Source organism: Patagioenas fasciata, chromosome 11 (assembly GCF_037038585.1).
Source record: "Patagioenas fasciata isolate bPatFas1 chromosome 11, bPatFas1.hap1, whole genome shotgun sequence".
NCBI lineage: Eukaryota > Metazoa > Chordata > Aves > Columbiformes > Columbidae > Patagioenas > Patagioenas fasciata.
In genome coordinates, this window is record NC_092530.1 from 26,232,657 (window position 1) to 26,257,393 (window position 24,737).

At 43.2% G+C, this 24,737-nt stretch overlaps 1 protein-coding gene across 1 annotated transcript; it reads right to left on the reverse strand.

The window, feature by feature from the left end:
• Positions 1-3,290: 3,290 nt before the first annotated feature.
• Positions 3,291-21,485, reverse strand: TENT5D (terminal nucleotidyltransferase 5D). Its single transcript, XM_065846663.2, has 3 exons — positions 21,384-21,485; positions 14,883-15,005; positions 3,291-8,866 (listed from the first exon to the last, which is right to left on the reverse strand). Exon 3 carries the CDS (start codon positions 8,845-8,847, stop codon positions 7,672-7,674), a length of 1,176 nt encoding a protein of 391 aa, XP_065702735.1. The 5' UTR covers positions 8,848-8,866; positions 14,883-15,005; positions 21,384-21,485; the 3' UTR covers positions 3,291-7,671.
• Between the last annotated feature and the right edge of the window lie 3,252 nt (positions 21,486-24,737).

The following is a 24,737-nucleotide window of genomic DNA, read 5'->3' on the forward strand; positions in this document are numbered from 1 at the left end:
CAGAAACCGAAGCCAACTTTCTTCACATGCGTGTGGTTATGATGGCATTAAACTCTGTGAAACTCCATCAGCAATGATGATAAATATAAATAAATACACACAAATGAGAGAAAACATGGTGTTTTCTTGCTCACCTGTGGACATCAGGAGCCCAGAGGGCTCTTATTGCCATGTGGCCTGGTTGGATGTGGCTCTTGGACATGGTCACATCGCCTGCAGAGCCAGGTGATGTACAGTTTGGATACCCACTCTGAAATCTAAAAATGCTGATTGATGCCCCCAGGACCAATTGGCACATCCCAGGTAAAGTGGGAGGAAAGCTTTTGCTTTCCTCTTGGATTTATTTTTTCTTTTTGATTTAATGAATTATTTTGCTGCAGTAGATTGATGGGAGCGCTGTTGGGGCGCAAGAGGCTGAAGTACCGCACAACGGGACGGCAGCGGGAAATGTTTTAGGGCAGAGCGTTTACAAGATTAAACTGAATTAATGAGTGGTTTCTTGGCCCCTAAATGGTGTTTTTTAGCAAAGACAGAACTCGGATTAGCTGGCCAGCCTGCTCTGGGACGGGTGGCAGAAAGCTGTGACACCTCACCGTGGTCCTGGTGCATCTTGTGCGTGTCCCCACCGAGGCGCAGAGCTGGGTCATTCCCATGGCAACATTGGCAGCACTGGACCAGGGAAGGTACATGCCAGTCGTTAAGTGGTACTGACACTAATGATATAATTAGCTGTGTTAAAAGTCGTATCTGGTAGCATCTACTTTGTTTCCCAGGTGACTAAAACACCATAAATAATGATGTCCAGCCGTGTTCCCACAGAGCTGCTGTCACTGGTAGGAGCAGGGCAGAGGGTTCTTCATGGTCAACGAGCAGGAGATGGACATGGTAAGAATTTCCATTCTGTCTCCCGGACTGGCAAAGCCAAGACCACTCAATCTTTCCCTGAAAAATGGAGCAGCTGTAGGCCAGGTTTCTTCTTCCTTGGCTTCGCTCAGACAGGTGCCTGCAAATACACCATGAGTTTGGTGACCAGGAACCAAACCTCAGTTCTTGCCCCAAAGCCGACTGGGAGGAGAGGGGGATTTTCTAGTGAAAATCATTGATTTGTCAAAATGGGGAAGAACGTGGTTTTAACCTGTTTCTGGTGGAGAAATTTCTGGCTGAGCTGAGAAATTCATTGACCAAATACATTACTTAACGAAAAAGCTAATCAATGCAATAAATGATTTAGAGTTTAGCGTTAGACCAGCTGTGCTTGTCTCACACTGCTACATTCCACAGCTTCGATGTTATTTCTTACAGTCATCTTTCTGCCTCTTGATTGAAAACATGACCAAGTGTTTGGGCTGGAACTTACAGTTTAATCAACTTCTAAAGAAGCATAACAGGTTGTTAGCGCTTCAATACAAGAAGTTCACAGTTCTTCTTTTTTTCAGACCTGGTGGGGTACATAAACCATTCAAGGGAGGTAATTAATCCAAACTCTTGATCGGAAAATGTCATTACCTGGGAACTACCAGGGATAAGCAAGCAACGCAATAAAAGGAGATATATTCAATACTCATTTTTATCCTCCAGGCAAAACTACAAGCTGTAATTTCAGCCTGTCGTCTGGAAAATGTCAGGACCAGATAAAACACTGAAGGAAGAAATTGTTGGCATAAATGGCGAGAGAACTATGGGGCTACACCAACACCTTGAGCCAAGACTTGTCCTGCTCCCAACGCTGCGAAACAGGGCGGCAAAGCTGCCCGGGATGCTGAAACGTGGGCGGTTGTCTGTGCACAGCGATACAGGAACATATGGGCGGCATCATGTTCCCGTTTATTCCAGAAAGCAAAACAGAACGAGTGCGAAATAAATTTGTATCAACAACAGGATGAGAATATTTACAGGAAAACGAAGTACAGGAGGGGGAAAAAGGGCTCATGTTGGAGGACCAGGGTGGCATCTCGGTGGGGTTTGCTGTGCTGTGTTCACATACACCCACCGTACCAGGAAAACAATAAAAAATTACATTAACCTATGTACATACAAGCACATGCTTGCCCATAAATACATATATATATATATATATATACACATAATCTGGATCCCATTCTCTGGAGGACTTTTAAAAAATGTTTATTTTGTAATCCATAGCTGAGTGAGCAGCCTTCAAGTGTATTTATTACGGTATTGAATTGCTTTCCATGGTAACTAATTGTGATTTCAGAAACACAGGTTCCGCAATGGTACAAGATGAAATGGAGCTGAATATGGAAGCAGCTGGTAAGAAGAAAATCACTTGCTTATGAAATTGTATTTAATGATGGAGACTGATGGAGCAGAAAAAATGGGGATGACAGGGACCAGAAAACAAGACAGCGCTCCGGTACCTTCATGTGTTTCCTTAGGTTTTGGATTCCTTAGGAGAGCATCTGGTAAATATTTAAGGAATGGAAAACCCCCTATATGGGCTGCCTTCCCATTTCTCCACTTATCATTTTATTAAGAGGCAGACTATTGAAAATCTGGCTTTATAAAAGAAAATAAACAGTCAGGAAATGTAATTATTATTAAATGGTTATTACTGGTTAAGAAAATGGGAAGGCTTTTACCAAAATGTATCCATTCCACTATAAAAAACAGGAGAAGGAACGTTTTGGTGTCTCGAGCAAAAACCCAGCCCGCGAAACAAAACAACCCCAACCAATCAAAACCAGCCCAACGCCCAAAACAACAGGAAATCCAAGTAAGCAACCAGAAATCTAATTGTGATGGATGTGGATGTGCTGCCCAACTGAAAGCTCAAGAGTTTGTAGGAGTCTCCGTGACCTTGGTTTAACGGCACTGGTGTTTGCCGTGTTCTACAGGAATGACAACAGCCCGGGTAAATACGTGTTTGGGTTTGTGGGATTGTGCACTCAGTGTAGGCAAAATGTATTTTTAGGCATATGTAAAGTCAAATAATTTGTCAAGTATTAATTTTATTTACCCAGCAGTCACATTTTTATCATATAAATATATATCTAGGCACTTAATACGTGAGCGTTTGACACAAGCCTGCTTGACAAGTAGCACAGAGCCATTCAGATGTATCAAAGATATTCATGATATTCAACGCGGTCGCTCCGTAACCTCCAGCGTGGGTCCGACAGCGGCTCAGTGGTCAATGTGAGTCGGTGCTTTATTGACCTAACGAACCGTAACCGAATCTTTCGCGCTCTTGCAGCTACAACACGCTGGTTTGGAGTTTGCTGCTAGAGTCGACGTCCGAGCAGAATAATGAAGGTATTACAAGCAAACCATACGTTAAACAAGAAAGTTATTTTAATGACCGCTCCCCAAATACCCAAAGGCACTAGTCAACACTGTGGACTAATGACCTGCGAATTTGTGTGGTTAGTACACGTTTTTAGCATTACAATAATTTGTCGACAGCTTCAGATGGCACAGTGAGTGAAACAATTCTTCCGTCCGCACAGCTTTGTTTGGAACACCCTTCCGTTCATTTAGCTTAACAGAAAAACGCGTCAACCGAAAACCGAGCTGTCAGAATCCCGCTGACCCGCCAAATGCTCCCTACTCTCCTTTCTGCAGATGTTCCTGTGAACCGCATTGGATACGGGTCTGTGGAACTCCGAATTTATGTTGGTGTGACTCCTCTAACATCAGCCAAATGACAGAGCTGGAAAACTGAAGTACGGCGGTAAATCAGATCCGTTCTTTCGCAGATCTGCAGGCTCAGGGTGACGTGACAGACAACAGAACAGCTCGACTGAGGACACTTTCACATTTCTTTTACCCATTGCAAAGATCTTTGTGATGTGTCGAGTATAAAGCTCACAAATGACATTTTAAAGGAACTACCATAAAGCATATGCTTCAAATAGACCTTTTACAATATAACACAAAATTCAAATGACATTTTTTTAGGAAAGCACTTGAAACTAACACTTAGGTCCTGACAACATTAGGTTACTTTAAGCTGTAAACCTTAAGAATGTGATTAAATAATATCAGCATTACAGTTTCCAGGTATTATAATTATTGAACAGATTGTAACAACAAGATATAATTATAATGGAAACATGAAGCTCAGGAGACTGGTACTGAGAAAACTCTCTCAATTCTTTGTAGATTTATATCTGCACGTAGTGAAATTGGTAACAACTGGAGAAGAGGTCGCAATCTTACATATTGATAACCATGTTTTGCAAGCAGCAGTCTACACATCATCCCCTTTTTAATGTTAGTTTATAGAATCATTACTTTGAAAAGCTAAAGATCTCGAGGTCAAATGCTGCTACCAGGTATCAACAGAGCATTCGGAAGGGAATATTTTGTTAATTGCCTGTGTATGTGTCGATATGTGAGATTTTATATAGGTCAGCATATATAAAATCATAAACCTCACTCTTCAAGATTATTCTACCTCTAGGTAAGAAATATAAGACCTTTTTCAATAAATTTAAAGGGTTTATTTATACCTGAGACATTTTTGCATATTGATGTCTTGGTACCTTCACCTCTAGGTACTCATGTAAGTCCTTTATGATCTCAGGGATCTCACAGAAAGCCCAGCAGAGTTCAGTGGATCCTTCCCACTTTCTCCACGGACTTTGGCTGAGTCCTTCCCTACCCAACCTGGGTGTATAAACGGAGCTATAGTAGAATTAAATATAGATATTTAAACAAACGGTTGCTGTACAAGTGGACAGGCTGGTTTACACAAATGCAGAGCTAGTTCACCATTCCTGACACTTCTCACCATGTCTGATTCAAACAAGAACTATAGTCCTTTATACAGGGTGACACGTGTTTCTACTTGGTGAAAAAACAAAGCCAAAAAACCCCCAAACAAACAAACAAAACCAAAAAACAAACCCATGAAAACAAAATCAACCAACCTACCAATCAAAAACCCAAGAACTTTTTGAACTGTTTCTCATGGGCTACCCACGACATCGAAAATTCTCCTCCTTGGCTGCCCTGTTTCCTGGTTCTTGAGAAGACCAACCCGTTTCTCCACCCAGCGAGCGAGGCAACCAGGAGAACTAAGTTGATTATACTAAGGTCACAGGTCAATGCAGATGGACTGAGATTTTAAATCAAATTTAAGGAGTTGAAACTCAAGCCATCAGGGTGCCCACCTCCCGCAGATCCATCGGGAAGTCCCAGCTGTGCCCAGTTGAGCTTTGGGCTCTTCAGCCCTGCGAATCCCATGTGCTGGGTGTTGAAGCAAAAGGGACACAACCTACCTAAGGCTCCTACAGAATTTCACAGTGCTATTTAATTTGGCAAATGCCAAACTCAATTTAAAGGTTCCCTTTGTAGTCTAAACTGTTCAAATAAAAATAATCCATCATGTTTCACTCCGTTTTTCTTCTGACAGGTGGAATTCCCTACAAGTGCTCACATGCAAATATAGTGTTATTGTATCTGGTAATGTAGCAATTAGAATTGCCAACTTTATTAAACATAGTTCAGCCAATGGAAAGTTACTGGTGGAAGTGCAATAAAGTGCGCTTTTAGACACAATCAGATGTACTTGAAAAATCAGCAAACAATAATAGTACTGTATTCATGAAAGACAGCACAAGATGAATCAGCTTCCAAGTAGATTAGTATGCCCTTCTTACAGAAAAAACATTGTTTTTTGCACTATATTTTACAGAAAATAGTTGACTTTAGCAATGATGGTCAACAAAGTTGTTTCTAAACAGCTCTTTGCTCTATTGTACATGCAATTTATGCAAAAAGGAAAACTGTATTTCACTGGCAAGTACGACTTCATAGACCTTAGAAATTTTTAGAAATGTTTGATTTGAATCAGTGGTATGGAGCATATTTTGTGTAAAATAAACGAAGCACTCTTTCCCAAGGAGCAGAAATTCCTAAGACACACCAGTTGCAAACAGATCAAATGGAGTCGGTGTTTTTGCAGTCGACGAGGACACACAGTGAGGTACCAGCGATGGACTCGTAGGACACCGCGACGCGCTAAGCATCAGATGTAAGAAACACTCATCTTGCATTTCCAGTTGGCTGCTCCGATTTTACAACCGCATGCATTCTACATCTGCTTTTCACTCCTATTCCTTTTGTACCCTATTCAGCATCTAAACCGGCGGAGTTTTGGGGAGAACACCTCAGATCCATCTGCCCCAAACCTGCTCATACTGAAAAGCGCATCTCTCTGACCTACAAACGCTTTGCAACCCGTCGGTGGAGCACCAAGGGTGCGTGTGTCCCTTCCCGTAGCTCGGTAGCTCTCTAATGTGATCGCCACCAGCACTGAGACTTTCATGGAGCAACTGGCGCAGGGAGGCACTTATGTGACATGTTTAAAACTTATCTTTGGTAAACACACGCAAAAAAACTTGTAACTCATGTTTTACTTCCTGATAATAAGAGAAATCTTCGTTTGCTACTAGTGTATGTGTGCAGGTATCTAAACATATACAGGACATTGCTAGTAGAAAACATTTTTTCAAATGCCACTGCCAAGAATATATTTTAATTCACCTGAAAATGATGCAGTCCTGGGTCGTTTTTTCTTGTTTTTTTCTCCTGATTCTGTTTATTATGCATTAAAGCATCGCCGATCAATAACAAATTAGCAATAGAAAGCAAGCTCTATGTGCTCAATTCTCACCTTCTTTCTCACACTATTACCTTGTTTCTCAGGACCATTTTTATCAGAATAGTCGTCTCTCTTACAGCTCCCACTATCTGTGAGGCGGATCCTGCGTTATGGATGCAGCCAAACCTCTCATTCCGATCGGTGGAGATTTTGGATACACAAAAATGCTGAGTCGGCCCTTGGTGGGGATGTTTTGTGGTAACCATGACCAAAGAGCGCTGTTGAGGAGAGGGACCTCACATCTCAGATGGGAGCTACAGAGTGATCAGATCAGTAAAGCAAAACTCAAAGCACCCAGAAACATCCCATCAAGGTGTATTTTCAAAAGGTGCTGCGAAAAAATGTTGCTGGAACTACATGGGTATAACTGATGGATCATCTACATTAACGTACCCAGAACGTTATCACTTCTAGAATCAGGCGTTTCTACTGAGAGGTATTTGATTGGCTTAATTTTTCATTTCCACTATTTGAATTTTGCTTAATGATTTTTTAGAACCCAGAACTTAGTGTAGGGGTGTCAAGCTCCTTTCACCGGGGGCCACATCAGCCTCGCTGTTGCCTTCAAAGGGCCGAACGTAATTTTAGGATTGTATAAATGTAGGAGTAGTATACCCAAGTAGTTCACCTTATAAATGTAGGAGTAGTTACATTTATACAGGCCTAAAATTACGTTCAGCCCTTTGAAGGCAACCATGAGGCTGATGTGGCCCCTGGTGAATAGGAGCTTGACACCCCTGACTTAGTGCATTTCATTTTGTAAAATTTGTATAATCTATATCTTTCTCTTTTCATTGAAAAAAAATATATAGCCCAAACATATGTAGGGGTATAAATACATCATGAGTAATGACAGCTGTTTTCACTTATTTTACAATCTGCTTAACGGTGATGTAGACATTGACAAACCAAATTACTTTGGCAACTCGCACAAAAATATGTCCTTAAATCAAAAGCGATGACAAACCTTGCTTGAATGAGGCCTTTATTACAGAGAGAACTGGAAAGAGAGGAGTGTAAGTGCTGAGGAGGTTATCGTGTTCCTAAACGATGCCGCTTTGTATTTGTATGTGAAATGGGTACGGCTGGTAGATGATGGGCGGTTGTCCATGAGCAATGTAGTAACTGCTGAAGTTTCTGTCACTGATATATGGAGCAGGCTGATAATAGCACGTTACATTGGCTGCATTTGGGATGATATTTTGTTCTCCGAGTACTTTCAAAGCCAGAATTGTGATCATATTCAGAGTTTGTCTTCGTTCGTGTCCCATGAGACAGACCGTGCTCTCGTTCACAACTCCGCGCAGAGTCATCAAGTAGTCGTACTTGCTTTTCTCTTCCCCAATGAAGTGGTTGCGCAGGTATGACTCAATTTTCCTTTGCTGCTCAGCAACATCTGGAAAATCGATGAAGAACCTGGAGCACATGTAACGTTCCAGAGATTTAATCTCAGCCTCATCCGCTGGCTTAAAGTCCCGCACCAAGAGATTGCTGTACTTCAGGAGGCCGCCTCCTCTGATTTCCTCTGGGTTCCTTGTGGAAATCAGTTTGTATTTCAAGTGGTCCATCGCTTCGTTGAAGTCTCCGTACATACTTTCAGCGATGACGATGGGGTGAGAGTCTTCCGTCAGTTTGCAGTCCCTTGCCCTGTAAACTTTCAGGATGGAGTCCAGCACGATTTGGAAAGAGTCCACGCTGAACTCAAACTGCCGTCTGAGCGAGTTGACGAACTTTAATTCTACGTTCTTGCCGCTGTTGTTTGACAGTGAGATGAGACTCCAGCGATCGTGGTCGGTGGAGACTTTGACCATCTTCTGCACATAGGCATCCTTCATGGTCTGAGCAGTGATTTTTTCCTTATTAACGCATTTTGGCAAGAAATCCAATAGGCAATTAAGAACGGCTTCCTTAACCACCTGGAACTCGATCTCACTTGGAAGTTCCACCCCAAAAATGATGTCTAGGTCCTTGTAACTGGTTCCATTCTGCTTTACGAGGATGTGGCTGGCTGTGGAACCGTTCAGGCGGATATCTCTAACGTTGATTTGCTTTTCAATGAGCTGTTCCTTTACCACATGGATGATATCCTTCGGCTTTACATCCAGCGTCGGGAAATTTCCTCTCCCGTGAATAGGTATGACCTCAGCTAAAACTTGATCCAGGATTTTAATCTGATCCCAGGTGAGACTACTGAACCTGTGGTCTAGGTCCTCAGTCATTGTGTTGTCGGTTGGCTAACTAGGAAGAAACAGAGATTAAGAGAAAAATGTTAGAACTTGCACAAATATGAGAGAGCCAGGCATTTCATTAACAAACTTGTATCTCTCTTCCTCGGCGCAGTGACAAAGCAGCTCATTTCACAGAGACACAACCCCAGTTAACGCTCTGAGTCAACCACTGCGCTTGTCACAGGCTTTTAATTGAATTTTAATGTACTCGGGTTTTAATCCTGCTGAGAAACCATTGTGTTCTTGTATAATCCATGACTCAAAGTAAATGCAGTAAACCATATAGACTTCATTCACAACTACTCAAAGGTTAATATAATGAAATACTTGGTGGTTAGAATGAAACTCCAAACAAATTTCACTGTGGAGAGCTGAAATGAGCAAAATGAGCAAATTGGATTCTTCCTGTCCTGCCTGTAAGTCTCCCTCTCTCTTCAGCGACTTGCTTACTTTACTGAAAGACCAGGAGGATTTTATAAAAAGCAGGAACGATACAACATGTGTATTGGGTGTACTTTAATATTAATACCACTTGTTACTCTTCAAGAACTGGATATCCCAAACTGTTAAGCTGTTTCAACTATGTTCCTGAGGCAAAATATTTTCCTTCTAACCCATTAACTGTGTTCCCATGTTATTGTATCAACGGTGCAAGTCCTGGGTTGCAGAACTGCTAAGGAAACCCCTTCCAGTCTGCACTGCCACCCTAAAACCTCACAAGAAAGCCTGTAAAGAAGCCACAGGATGCATGGGATAAAGATCAGGTTCTGGAATTCCTCCGTTTAAACTCCTATCTTGTCTTCATATCATCCTAGTTAGCAAGAAGATAGACTTTGACGCGGATAATTTATTTACATTTTGTAATGAGAAAGAAAAACTTGCAAACCCCACAACATGGGGTTTAAAGTGTATATTCAAACTTTATTTTAACTAAATTTTTGTAATGGGAATTTGAACGCCTTATATTTTAATGTTATATAGGCATACTGTGAATGTGATTAAACACAATCATAGAATTATATGATTAGGTGTGATTACAGTAAGTAATGAACTGAAAGAACCACAGAGAAGAAAAAGGTCATTGAGCTAAAAAACTTGCAGAATCCACAGGCATCACTTCACGCCATGTCCCCTCTCACCTGCTACGCTCCCTCTGCTCTCTTGGGGTACTTATTGCTCAGTTAGTTGGAAAGGTCTGTTGCTGAATCCTATCACTCTGTTTTTCAATACTCTTTCATAAATCACAAGGTAGATGCTGGCATGTACTGACCATTTTCTGATTAACCCCCGTGCTGTGCTTGCTGCTCTGAGCTACAAGCGAAGGGAGAGAATGTTCATGGACCTAGCGGGATGTTTCTTCATCACTCAAGACAGCAAGGAATTCTGGAGCCAACCCAGTTATTTCGAGCATTTCTTTCGTCTCCTGAGTCAGATGTGGGTACCCTCAGCCCACGGGAAGCTGCTGTTTAGACAGCTTAGAGATGCTGAAAACAACTTGAATCACTGAAAGAATTTTTTTCTTCTGCACAAACATTGTAATATTGCTTTCTGCTTTAATGTTGCATGTGCCAACTAAGGCTTGTTTTAAGAATATTTTTGTTGGGCTTGTGCAAGCTTAGTTCAGAGAGAATTCGGGAAACCGAAGGTAATTTTAATTGCAATAGTGCATTTGTTAAACAGCAAGAGGGTTTAGATAATTGCTGTTGAAACACTACCTGAGCACTTTAAAAGAATAGAAAAATAAAGATCACTGTATTCCTTAATACTGCATGCAAGCAGGATAGGAATTATAGCACGACACTGAGCTTCATTACCTACTTCCTACAGAAAAGCTATGGAATCCCTGGTGGTTTCTCAGAAGGCAGCAACTGCGGCCGCTGCTCAGAAAAAGCCACATCTCCCAGGCGGGCCGGTGCAAACTGGAGCTCGGAGGGACTGGAGAAAAGTGCCCAGAGATGCAAAACTCGCGTGGTTTTCAGGTGGGATCAGAAATGGCACAGGGAGTCACCAGCGTGTGGAGGAAATGATTTCTGGGTATCTGCCAGCACTGCAAACGTGCTGCTGAAACGTCGAGAAACGCTTCTGCAGACAGATGGCTAAAACATATCTTCTCAGCTAAAGCTCGAGAATAAAAATAAAGTCAAATCATACTAAGTAATAACACTACTGAAAAGTCTACGCTGTTTCTTAATCAGTTGTGACTACATATGTACATTATCATACATTTCCTCCCTCGCCTTCAGATTCCACGTTCTGAAATATTTTAGTAATTTCAAGTAACTTGTGAACTGACAAATGGCTTGAGAATATTACAGAGCTATTTTTCACATCCTTCTACTATAGTTTCAGCTCCCGAGTAAGCTAATCGAGAGCATATGTAATTTCCAGCACCTTCCTGGCCTCATTACAAAGCACGGCACTAACCATATGTTTAAAGTTCAACACATGCTTCAAAAGTTGGTTAAATCAGGACCAAAGTTGGGAGTTTAATTGCTGCTGAAGTTCCAGTGTGAAGGGCTTGGATGCAGTCCTATGGTTCCTGACATAGTTTATGTAGTGTGTAACTCCATATATATAACATGCAAATAAATACGTTTGCGGATATACTCAGAAATGCAGATATTCCCGCAGGCATTTAGAAGATGCGACATTTGAGCGGAAAGGGAGAAAACTTGCCATCCCTAGCACTGCCTATTTTACATGCTTACGAGTCCACCATTAGCTATTTATCAGGATCATTCCATGCTTATTCCTTTATCACCACAAGCTATGACTATGGAAAACTTCTGTCCATCCTCCATGGCCTCTATGACATCCCAGTACATGTTTATCATAAAAAACCCAGCTGTTCTAGAAAGGCATTGTGAATTTTGGTAGTAGAACAACACCGGGTGCCGAGAGAAGGGTGGGAGGAGATGTTTTTATAGAAACTTTTTTTGCTGCCATGTTTGTCATTTGTGTTATTAAAGTATCAGTTAATGATCTAGTGATGCTCTAATGATCTAGTAGCAAACTTAGAGCTGTCAGAACTGTAGAAGCAATACTTTTCATTACGTGATTTGCCTCATATTGCCAAAGTTTGAGGGAGCTTTTCCAGGCTAATGCTGTGATGTAAAAGAAAGAGCTTAGAGAGGGGAATATTGAAATTCAGTTCCCTTTTTAGCAGAGGGACCCTCTTCAACCACGTTTTGAAATTCAGAAGATGAAAGTATGCCCAAATAAGCTTAGAAATCCTCTCTTTATTGCTACACATTTTCAGTTATTTTAGATTCTATTGCAATATGCTAAACTTTGAAAATGACAGGAAAAGGTAATGTCATTTGTGTTGAAGAGTCGCGCCTCAAAATGTCACTTCTGGAGAATCTGATGGTGCTTTGTGAGTTCAGAGCCTCAACATTAATGCCTGAGAAATGTCTTCTGAGAAATACTAAGAATTCTGTGTTGAAATAATGCCTTCAACTTGGACAAGGAAAATGCCCTAGGAAAAACAGGAATCAAGTTGTCAAGAATATAATTAATTTCCAGATAGACCTAAATCAACTTTTAAAATTATTATTTACTAATTTGCTTCCAGTTTGTTACCCAGTACATAACCCTGTGCTTCCCTCGGACTTTCTCTTGTTCTTTTCCTTAATCTTGTCTGGCAACAGCAACAATTCCCAGGCAATTTCATAGTCACTAGGAACTTCATGTCTTAAAGCAGTGGCAAATTTATTTACCGAGGTGCTCAGGCTAACGTCAGGAGTTACTATCAATGCAATAAACCTCAGTTACAAGAAATCAGCAGCAGCATTGAGGCTGTAATTAGTCAAAACATCGTGTAAAACAAGAGAGATCAAGGGACGGAGGGAAGGCAATTCATTGCATGCAATCACTGCCCCTGAATCCTCCCTGCTTTAAGATCTCCACCAGATAAAGTGACGAGGAAAAGTAGTTTTCAGGGTGTTTTCTTTTACATATACTGGCTAGAGAAGCACAGAACAAGATGGATCAGACTTAGTCGAGTTTCATGATGTATTATTCTTATTGTAAGGTTAGAAAAATATTTCCCTGATTTAAGCTCCAACTCGTCCTCGAGTGGTCACCTTCAGCTGATGAAGTGGATGCAATGTGGGAAAATGTTTAAACACAGTTTTTCTAAATGTTATTATTTATTTTTATATTGAAATTATAGGCTCTAATTTTCTTCAGCATGGTTTGGGCCAAACAGCTCTGAGTTCAGTTTTACAAGGATGCTAAAAGGCTTAGTTAAGCACTCTGCCGTACACCAGCTTCATCCAAAAAACAAGAACAGATCTGGCTTTGCATCCAAATGAAGAAAATCTGCAACGTGAATGTTCCACACAACTTTCATGGAAACAGATACTTGCAGTCTAAAGGGCAGTCTCATCAAATTTAGCTCATATTTTACCGATAAACTGTTTAAGATTCTCTTTTTATATACTCTGTAATGTTGCTTCAGTGTATTTTCAAAGGCTTCGCAATGTGCTGGCATTTTCAAGCAGAATGCATCTGAAACAGTTTTTGTGCAGCTGTGTTAGCTCCGTTCTCTTCGCTTTGCTCCCTGATTTGTCTGGTTTACAACAATTACGTGGAATACTTTAATGCCCCAATTGTCGTTACTTCGTTTGCACTTGAAATCAGTTGCAAAGGGACCTTTTGCAGATGAAGCAAAATGTCTTGTTTGGGGGTTACCCCAGAGATGCTCAGAGTAACTATTGCAGTTCTCCCCTTAGATCTTGTGTTGGTTTTGCTGTGTACACATTACCTGCATCATTAGTGATTTCCATGCTAGCTTGCTAAAGCTTTACTTCAATTCAAAGATACATTTATCTATTAAGCTGGACATTTTAAAGTATTTTGCATGCTCACTGATTTAAGGACTGCAGCTTAGCTCTGAAAGCAAGAATGTCAAATGTAAAAGGAGTCCCAGTCATAATTTAAACGTGTATGAGACAAGTAGAAGCAGTAAAGCATCTGGGGCATCCTAAATGGGGACATATTTAAACTGATCTGACAGTGTTTTTCATGAGTTTTTCCTTCCATTAATGTTAATGTGTGCAGTGAAGAGACTGTTTATTTATCCTGTTATCATGAGATAACGCATGAGTTGCCATAAGTTTTCAGTACAGTTGCCATCTAGTTACCCTGAAATAACAAATAATAACTCAAGGCCATATGCTGTTCTCCAGCGAGATAAGGCTGCACAGTGTGCAAAACACGCTTCAGCAGAACACGGTTTGCGTGGACTGTGACACAGAATATCACCTTCAGGGGCAGAATGAGTAAGTGAAAAGGAAGGAAAGAAGACTTTTCTCGACAAAAAGGAGTCCTGTCTTCTCTCCAAGCCAATCCAAAGAAGAGGGAAAAGTGACAGAGTCATGTACCAGCCCTTTCTCCAAAGCAAAAACGATTTGCAGAGCAGTATGGCCCAAGGGCAGCTGTCCCGTCCTACAGCCCAATGCTGGGAAAAGGGACCGAGGAGCCTCTACACCTCTGCTGGAACATTACGCGATATCGGCTCCACGAGTTGGGAGTTCTCAGGAGCGACAAAATAACGAAGGAGTTTAATTTGGGCAACCAGTATGAATACATAGTCCACTTTACGCCATCCTGGAGATCTGGGGGTTTTTTTGAATGCCGAATTTTTCCATCATGACTCACAATACACTCCTTCTTGGCTGCATGTGGATCCCCTCACAGGGCAACACTTTCGAGGCCAGCGATATTAGGTCTTTGTATCAGTTCCCAGAACACAGGAGGCTCCTTCTTGCACGGCCTCCAGGTTCAAACCAAGCCCTTGTAAACAGCATGCTATGAGGCACAGTGATCTGCTCTAAAACACTTTAATAACTTTAAAAAAATAGGTGTGATATGCAATATTTGGTCTATCTGGGGCTGCGGTCATCCCTGAGAAGTTACTGTTTTAGGTAAAGATTATTTGTAGTATTGAACGAGTACTATGGACTGAATAACTAACTCCTGAATAAGATTTCCAGAGAAAATGTAAAATCCCACAGACTCACCGTGGCAGGATGATCGGCGAGCATGTATTTCAGCAGAGTTAATAGGATGACTCACTGGATCCTTTGGTAAAAATATGAATTGTCATCTTGTCACTGCCAAAAACACGAACCTCCCAGGGAAAGCTGCAGGAAAAGAAAGCCCAACAAACAATAACAGTCATTTCGAGATAAATGTTAACTACCAGTCACCTGCTGTACATAATAAATCATGCATTACTACTTGGCAGTCCTGCAATCATAACAATAGCCTTTTAAGTCGGAAATGATAAGGTAAAAGCAGTGGAAAGGCACAGAAATGCTTCTAAAGACTCTGGATTTCAGGTCATTCTTAATCCTCTGCAAGGATGTTAACGAACTTGCAATTTTCTCAATGGGATTTTGAATAAGAATTTAGTATTATTAATAGACATGCGAATTAGCAGGGGCGCAGTGGAATCATATGAAAAACCAGAACTAACAACAACTCAGCAAAATTAAACGTTATGAACTGCATAGTGGCTTCATGTTTTCTCTAAAAACGGGCGCGGATGACGGGAAGGTCTCATTTCTCGGCAGGTCGTGGGTTCGGGATGGAGCCCGCTGCTGGGATTTCCACCAAATGGCCCATGGACTGGCTACGCAGGAATTACAGCTATTTTTGTAAATACCTGGATGCTACCATAAAGGCACTTCTAAAATATTTCTCATCTCAAAGACGTGCTGACAGCTACATAGCGGATTTTAGGCTTTCTTTCAAAGACCTGCGTTCTCCATCCTGCGAAGTTCACAACACCTACACCAGGTTCCTTAACTATCCCAAGTAAGGCCCTGTCTGCTATAGGATTTAATTGACATGTTAATTTACTCCTTGTTGATGAGCTCATCTTCCATGCTCCAAGTCTATACGCTTCTGAGTAAAGATAATTTTGCAAGTATGACTTGAGTGTCAATATATGAGCAACATGCAGAGAAAAACAAAATAATAGCCCAAGGAGGTATGGACTGTATTATTAATTTATTTAGAGTATTATGGGTTTTTTCTCCATGCTACAGCAGTCCAATTTTTGTCACTGAATATACTGACTTTACTGCTGCCAGCAGCCCAGTTTCTTCACGCTGTGCCAGGACCTGGCCGCAGCTTTTGTTTGCCTTCCAACTCATGATGAGCTACTAACTGAATGCAGGCGTGTTCCCTGACGTGATCCCCAAATCCCTGCAGTGCTGGCTCATGTCTGCAGCTGGGAATAAAGGGTTAATTCTGGCAAGGGCTGAGCTCTGGTTAGTCTGGAAGTGAGAAGCCAGTTATGTGACAAGGAAACAAGGTTCTGGACTGCTTAGATAAAAGAGTCTCTGCATGTGGAGTTTGGCCTCCTGGAGGAAAAGTCAGACAAATATATATAATCAGTTACTTTAAAAAAAAAAACATACATCATTTAGTCTTTTTAACAGTGAACTATTATTATTTCTTTCTGTGTGAGGGTGGAAGGTTTAATGGATATATGATATCCATTACTGGGTATATCATCATGACAGAATGGTTTAACACTGGAGTAGAATTAATGGCTTCCCCTTAGGGGAAGGAGAGAGAGATCTTTATATTTTTTTGTAGAAGAACACCCATTATTATATGATATGTTCATAAAAGCAGCAGCTGGGATTGACGAAGTGCTCTGGCTGTTGGGACATTATTCTCAATGGCTGCCTTTTATTGGCTCCATCATTACAGGAAAAAGCGCATCATTTCATTATTCTGTACTCGTGGTTTCCAGGATTTTTTTTAACTGACGTAAAAACAAAAATAAAAACAACTATGTCAACAATTACCTTGTGTCTCCAAGATAATATTATCCTGTTCCTGAATTCAAAATGTGAATTGTGGTGATACGCACCAACAAACTCATTTCAAAGCCTTTTACACTTGTGTCTCTGTGCATAATGAGCAAAATGAGCATAATGAGAACCAGTGGGGTGTAGGAGATAACGCCGTGGGGTTCCCCTCCGACACGCGTGTCACCAGCTCTGCTGGAGAGCATGTTCCCAGCTGGTCACTGCTGCTGATGTCCCCATCCCCTGGTCACATCATGAGGAACATCGACCCTCAAAGCTATTGGGTTCCTTCCTGCATCTCCTGAGGGCTTCAGTGCGCATGAAGGTTGTTTGGAGTTTTTATCATCTGCCGTGGGGCACGTCAAGGTGATTCCCCCAAGTTGGCAGGAACGAGAGCCAAGGATCCTCTCCCCTCTCCAGAAATTCTTGCCTTCCCCTTCGTGCCCATCAGCTCCCAGAGCAGCCCACGATTGCTCTGCTCAGCTCCTCAGACTCACACCAAAATCTATTTACTTGCTCAAGATGCCAGTGACTCAATCCGAAGCTCACTTATCAAAAACTCTCATTATTATGACTAAACTGCAGCAAAAGCAGGCAAGGTAAAGAATGAAACAATCCTCCTTTTCCATCTATTAACCATCTCCATAATTACCTCTCCTCTTCAAATGCCAGAGGAAGAGGGATGAGCCATTCAGCGTGCCATTACAGTCCTAATTCTGGGCTGTTTGCAGGGGATGGAGGGCGTTACAAAGTCAAGGCTCTCCTCAGAAACTCTCCAGAGGCTTCCTCCTCTCATCAAGGGAGACGTGGTGAGGTACAGAAGTGGCAATGTCCTCAAGAACCCAACCTGTGGGACAGCCGTGGTCATGAAAGCAGTAGAGCATACCTCCAGGTTCGCAGTCCTGTCTGTTTTGAGGGGCTTCCAACACAACACATGCAGTAAATTGGATTTTTCTTTTTGAACATACCAAAAAAGCTGGGCCTTGCTGGAGCTGCATTTAGCTCATTCAATCAATGCAATGCTTTTTTTTTCTGTTTTTTTGCCCTCTTCTTTTTTCCCCCGAATAAGCAATGAGCCATTGAAGTATTGAGGGTGGATTTTGCTTGTGCATACAGTGGTACAATGGATTTGGAGAGTTTTCCTTGGGACGAGCCAGAAAGCTGAAGAGAAATGCACTCATGTTCCATAAAACCCTCTCTGCATCACTCCTGCTCTGCTCTATGTATTTTAGAACAGTGTTTCCTACTAAGCAATCATCCTGTTTCACCCCAGAAGTGTTTTCATTTTCTGGCAGAAGAGGTGAACTGTGGGCACAGGCTCCAGGTTGGTTTGTTCAGCACTTTAGGATCCCTCCCAATAAAGGCTCCTCGTGGCTGCTGAAGCAAGGGACAAGTTTAAATTGAGCTGGAAGAAACTTCTGTGGCCATGACCAGGCACCCCCCAGAAACGTGGCTCATAAAACTGGGAAGAGAACAAGCTGGGGTCTTGCTCAAAGATTTCTGTGCCTTCCACTGCTTGTTTATATGACTATTTGTTTTTGTAATGTTAACATATAATTCATACTTTTATTAATGAATTTCCATACTTATATCAGAAATTTATTCTCTTGACTACACAATACAGCGGTGGGATTTCTTTTTAATATTATTTTCCCAGTTTTACAAGTTACATTGTAAAAATGGGGAAAATATATTAATTATCTACTAACTTCAAAGTACTTGCTGTACAACAGTTTGGTTTTGATGCTGCATCAGTAAGAGTTAGGATTCCCCTAGAAAACAAGGTTTGGATAACTCAAATGTTTGTTAGAGTGCTATGATAAAGTAAAAGCCAGCATAACTTCACTCAAATTACATCAGGAAAAAAGGATTATGGCTGCAGCACCAAGACGAGGGTTCTGCTACTGTTTCCTGGTGAGGGCAGCATGAAATGTGTTGACATTCTGACTAAAATGCAGAGAGAAGATAAAGCAATGAGAAACCAAAGAAAAAGGCTGAGGCCCTGCAGCAAAGCTGTGTGTATTCGTGACTTTTCCATCACTATCAATAATGCATAATGACCATCATGCGGATGAAGGCACCAATTTTTTGAGAAAGACTGAGTCAAGCTCGCTATCGCCAGATGTGAAAAAACACTCAACGTGACATTGGATGTCAAAAAGACAGGACCTGCTAGATAAGCAAAGGTCCAGCAGAAAGGGTAATGGAGAAGAAAATCAGCTGATGTTGACACAAATTGACATCTGCTGTACCGGTTTGTAGAGTTTCAGGAGGGAAAACCATTCTTTTGTTAATATGTACTGAAAGAAATGGTTTTTCTGAGCCACAAAAATATTCTGCCTAGAAAAAAAGAAAAACAAACTAATGGTTTATCTGTGAGCAATTCTGCAACATGAAGAAGCCATGTTCAATATTATGGTCAAATTTTACAGCTATCTGTGTTGGAAAAGGGGAAAAGACGGACTGTAAATTCAAAAAGCTGGATTAAAAAGAAAAATAAACTGCATCCCAGTGGCACAAATTCAGTTTCACACCAGAGATTGCTCTGGTATCCGTGAGAGCAGGACTGGCCCAGTATGTGTGTGGTGGGGCATCACTTCTACTCTGTGCAGCCCCTCCAACCCATCCATCAGTCCACGTCACCTGTAGTTTTATGGTGAGATTTGGAGTTTGCCTACAAATCTTGTAGCTGTTCCTTAGGCTTCATCCTGTGCCATTGAAACCAGTGGTGTTCAAAATATACATCGATACATCCATAAAACAAGTACCATCCCCATCTGCAGATGATTATCAAGTTACTGGGACTCCAACAAACCCTGTCAACAATCTCAGTGTGACCCAGCAAGGGATGGAGCCCGATCCTCAGAGCCCAGAACTGGGAAAGCCATGAAACCAATCCAGATTAGGAGCATTTTGAAAGCACAAGTAGAATTTCAAGTCTTCAAAGAGTATCAATTAATGAATGCATTCCCACTGCCAGCCTAAATGTTGCTTAATTCACTCTCCAAAATAACTCACTCTCAATGTGATTTCAATGTGATCTTTCAAGGAACTTGGTCCACTTATCTCTCCCTGATTTATAGTGGTTTTGTGAATTATCAGAGCCTACTGCGTCAGCAGTTACTTCTGAACTTGAGCAGGAGCTGTTGACACACTCTCCAGGGCAGGAATTTAAGTTCAGGCCTTTGCTCACAAGGGTCAACATTAGACGTCCCTCTTTCTGACAGCTGAATCATTATAGAGCACATAGTCTTTAGTACAGGGCTGTATGTCTGATGCCTAATGAGGCAACAAAACTAAATTTACTGTAAAGTTATGCCTCTAATGCATAGCTGAGCAGGGATGGTGTGCGAGCAACACTACCACGAGGTCAAAGGTCTGCTACAACAGCAAATTAAATGAATTATTACTGTTCTCTTTAAACTAAGCTGTGAGAATGCAAGATACAAAGGAGCAGAAGGTATAACCCAAGCTGTGCTGTTCTCCCCTCCACACATCAAGCCTTTATTCCTTACTCCTGGATGCTGCAGACACAGCACACAAGAGGATGAAAGGACAAGGGGATCGTTTTTACATTTCTGAATGGGACACACGTAAGTCACATCTGACTCTGTATTTTAAGAAGGCAGGAGCATGAAGTGTGGGAAAGTCCCTGCTCTGGATTCACTTCCATTTAATTACTCATTTCTTGGCCTTTAACAGCAATCTGCATCATTATTCATACCTACCTTGTTGCTTTTTATGGGAGCAACGAACAAACTGTTATTGTTAATGCAGCACGCGGAAGACAACGTGTACACCTGTGTAGTCAACCACGCTCTTTTTAATGGAATAATAAATACGGTTAAAGATTTGCAAGGGCTTAACAGATGTACCAAAGAGACAGCGTGTGGATGGGAGAAGGCAGTGAGCACAGGAGAGTGATTTCCTGGCTGGGAAGACAAAATACTGGCCCTGAGCTGCTGGAAATTGGTTTTGTTTCACAGGCAGGCAGATTTATTTGAAAAGCACTTCCAAATAGTTCAGGGCAGAGAATCCCAGTCTGACCGGTCTGACCTCCCCAGGGTGGCCCTTTCTGAACATCTAGAAAAGGCCTAAAATGCTAATTTATGCCATCCAGATGAGACGATAACAGCTTCCAGCATCTAATCGGACAGTGAGCGGTGAACACTGCACTTGTACCAATTCTACTATTAATTGGTGAGGAGGGTCTTGCCTCAAAGTCAAGAAGCTTTTGGGATTAATGCAAACGAACGCTCGTAGTAAGGCAGAGCTTGCGTGCCACGAGAACCCCCCCCAAAGCCCCGTCCGTGCCAAACCGCTCTTTTTACAAGTTGATAAAGTTTTTTTTTACGGGAAAACGCCTTGCAAAGAGACGCAAAAGGCCAAACCCGACGCAATCACTCCAGGTTTTATAAAGTTTTGTAACTAAGACCGACCCCTTCCAACGGCTCCGGAACGGACCGGGGGATCCTCTGGATGCCGGGGCGCCGGGCACGGGCCGCTCCCCGTACCGGGGGATCCTCCGGACTCCGCGGCACCGGCTGCCCCGGCCCCGCACGGCCCCGCCGAGCTCCGGCAGCGCTTCCCTCCGCACCCCCCGCCCGGGAACCACCGAGGGGTCACCGGCCGCGTCTCGTCGGGCACCCCCACCCCGGTGCCGGGCCCTCGGGGCGGCTGTGGGGGGGGACTCACCGTGCGGGCGGCTCCGCTGCTCCCCCGCAGGCCCCGGCGCTACTCCCGCACGGCACGGACGCCGCCGAGCCGGGGCCGCCGCCGCTGCTGCTGTCCGCGGCCGCCTTGGTGCTGAAGCGGCCCGGCCCGCCCCTCCCTCCGCCCCCGCCGGCCCTTGGAGCGTAAACCGGTGGCCATGGCAACGCGCGTCACACGGCCCGAGGTGGGGCCGCCGCCGCCGGGGCTCCCGCCAAGCGGCCGCCGCCCGCGCTCCCGCCCGCCGCCTCACGGGGGAGGCCGCGCGCCGCCGCCTCAGGCGGCCCCGCCGCGGGGGAGGCCCCGCCGGGCGATGAGGCGACCCCGGGGACTCGCAGAGCCCGGCGGAGCGGCCGCCGCTGCCCCTGCCCCGCTGCCCCAGGGCACCAGACACGAACGTTGCACCAGGGCAGAGGCACCGTTGTATTTAACGCGTTCCTGTGGGTGTCACGAGTGTGATGGGAGCGGCTGAGGGACCTGGGGGGTGCAGCTGGAGAACAGGAGCTGAGGGGAGACCTTCTGATCTCTGAACTGCCTGAAAGGAGCTTGGAGCCGGGGGAGGTCGGGCTCTGCTCCCCAGGAACAAGCACCAGGAGCAGAGGAAACGGCCTCAAGTTGCGCCAGGGGAGATTGAGGTTGGATCTTGGGAACGATTTCTTCCCCAAAGGGCTGTGGGGCATTGGAACAGGCTGCCCAGGGTGTGCTGGAGTCACCATCCCTGGAGGGCTGGACAGACGGACAGGAGGTTCTCAGGGACATGGGTTGCGTTATGGTTGGACTCAATGATCTTAAGGGTCTCTTCCAGATGAAATTATTCTGATTCTATTGACCTTACAACCGGCTTTTCCTTCCCACAGCAGAGCAGGGTACAGACCCCCCAGCCCTGCCCTTTGCTGCTGCAAACCCCCCATCCCTCGTCTGTCTCCCCAACAGCAACAGGACGGGAAACTGTGTCCTGTCAACCCAGCACCCAGCGAGGGATGGTCCCTGGCACTTGGTAGCAGATGGTTTCAGCCTTCGGTGACCCATTTCTTGGTTTGTTAACCCCAAGAAATGTCAGAACAAAACTTCTTTGGTTTCAAGATCCTTCCTACACGAGAAGCTGGTGAGTTTGGCCTCGTTATTTGTCGTACAGGTGCACTAGGAAGGCTCAGCCGAGGTCAGAACCTCACCTGGTTATACACTGGAGAAATATATATACATATATATATATATACTTTAAATACATATCCATGCATAGCAAGAGTACATAAAGTTGCCATGGGAGTCTGAGCAAGGAAATGTGAAGTTTCAGGGTTGCAAATAGAAGGGTTAAGGTGATTTAGCTAAACTCATGCAAAAAAAATCAGTGATGTGAGCACCAGCAGCTGCACTTTGGTCGCTGAACGCCCCAAATTCCGCCGTACCTGCGGCGCAGCCCTTCCCGCAGCGGAGCGGCCCCCGGGGTCTTCGGCTGTGGGACCAGGATCTCCCCCTGCCACAGCTTTGCCAGGAGACGGGTCCCTCTGTACACATTCCATACCCACACGCTCCATATGTGATGTCACTGATTCGGTTCTAGTTGTGAGCGGCAGATTTAGAGAAGCAGGTTTTCCCACTGGGGGCTTCTGAAATGGATTATCTTTGATCAATTAACTGGCTGGGTGGGATAAAACCCGGCATGGGATGGGCTTGTGGCATCTGTGCCTTTTTTGGTAATTTCCATTCCACCGTAATACTAAACACCTTATGTTTGCCATTGTACAGCGTGTAAGTTTGATTTTTGCCACTACACAGAACTAAAATGAGAGATAATTTACTTTACTGTTCTGACTAACTATGCCGAATGGGTAAACCATGATTATTTTTTGAAAAAGTGCAGATTTAGTACTACGGTGACTCACAACAATGAGCAGACCTTGGCAAAAAAAGGTTATTAAGGTATTTTAAGCTGCATTTTATCATAGGCAAATATATTTAATAACCTCACATAGCCATGTTTGGACTTAAACTTACAGAACCCAGATACTTCTAGGCTGGCTCTTGGGTATTACACTAAAGCAAGATTTTAACCTTTTATCTCAAAAGAATCTGCAGCAATGAAATATGACCCTTGTTAAATGTAAAATCCCCCAAACCATCTGTTACTCTCTAGAGCCCTTAAAAACATCTTCAGTGTCTCTTTCCTCTTGCAAACAGCTTTAAGACTCCAGTGATAAAGCAATTGCAGCACTTACAAAGCACCTCTTAATTAAAGAATCCTGCTTGTGTGCTGACTTAATTTTACGTTGTAAACATGAAGTTAGTTTAAACTCCTAGTCGTGAAAAGTATGTCTATTTAAATGAGTTGATATTATTATATTAGTTTATGATTTCTTTTCTTAGTTTATTGTTTCTTTGTAACTTCCAGAACTCTCATAAACTCCAAACACAAACCAGTTCTCAGCTCCAACAACTGTCTTTTTTTCCAGTTGCTGTGTTTGGGGCCACGACAGTTGGGCCGGAGGGATGAGCGGGATGAAACCCACAGCTTTGCCCAACCTCTGTATGTAGCTATGGAGTAATTAATTGGGAAAATTATTAGTTAATGGTTCTACTGCACTTTGAAGACAGTGAATTACTAAGTAAAAGCTACGTAACTTTTCCACTCTATATCACTGGGTAATTGCCAGCATCACAGCACGGCTGGGTAAGGAAATAGTGTTTAAAATACAGAGCAAAGCTTATATTTGATGGCTGATAAACCTAATTTAATGTCAGGCAGGGAGAGCTGGATTTTCTTGGAATTGTGCCTTTGCCCCTTTGCGCATTTTGGAGGAGGCGGATGTAAATCTGTGGCACCGTGATGTCCCCAGGCTGCTGTGACCGGGCACAGGCGGGCAGGCCAGGGACGCGATCACAGCGCTGGCGGCCGTACATTTCTCAACAAGTGGAAAAGCGGCAGGAGGCCGAGCGCAGGAGAAGGGTGGATGTACGGTCACATCCGGGGGCCACCGAGGCTGCTGGCACTTTTGCTGCTGAATTCAGTAAAGCTGGGGTTTCACCCAGAACATTTTGTTTGTTTTGGAAATGAGGGTTTTGAAGGTAACGTGTGAGGCCAGGTCTCTGCAGATGTGATGTACAAGAAACGCTCTCTAAAGCCTGGACTCTTGCTGCCTCCTCTGACTTTGGCCCTAATTCAAGAAAGCACTTAATATACACATAAATACATTTCTCATCAGCAAAGCTTTTGAGCAAACACCTCATTTAAAGATTTGCTTATCTCTTAATTCATTGGTTAAGAAGTAAGGTATTACTTAATAGGAGTCAAAAGGAGGATAATCTAGCTGTAAATCCTTACCATTTGTATCCTTTATAACC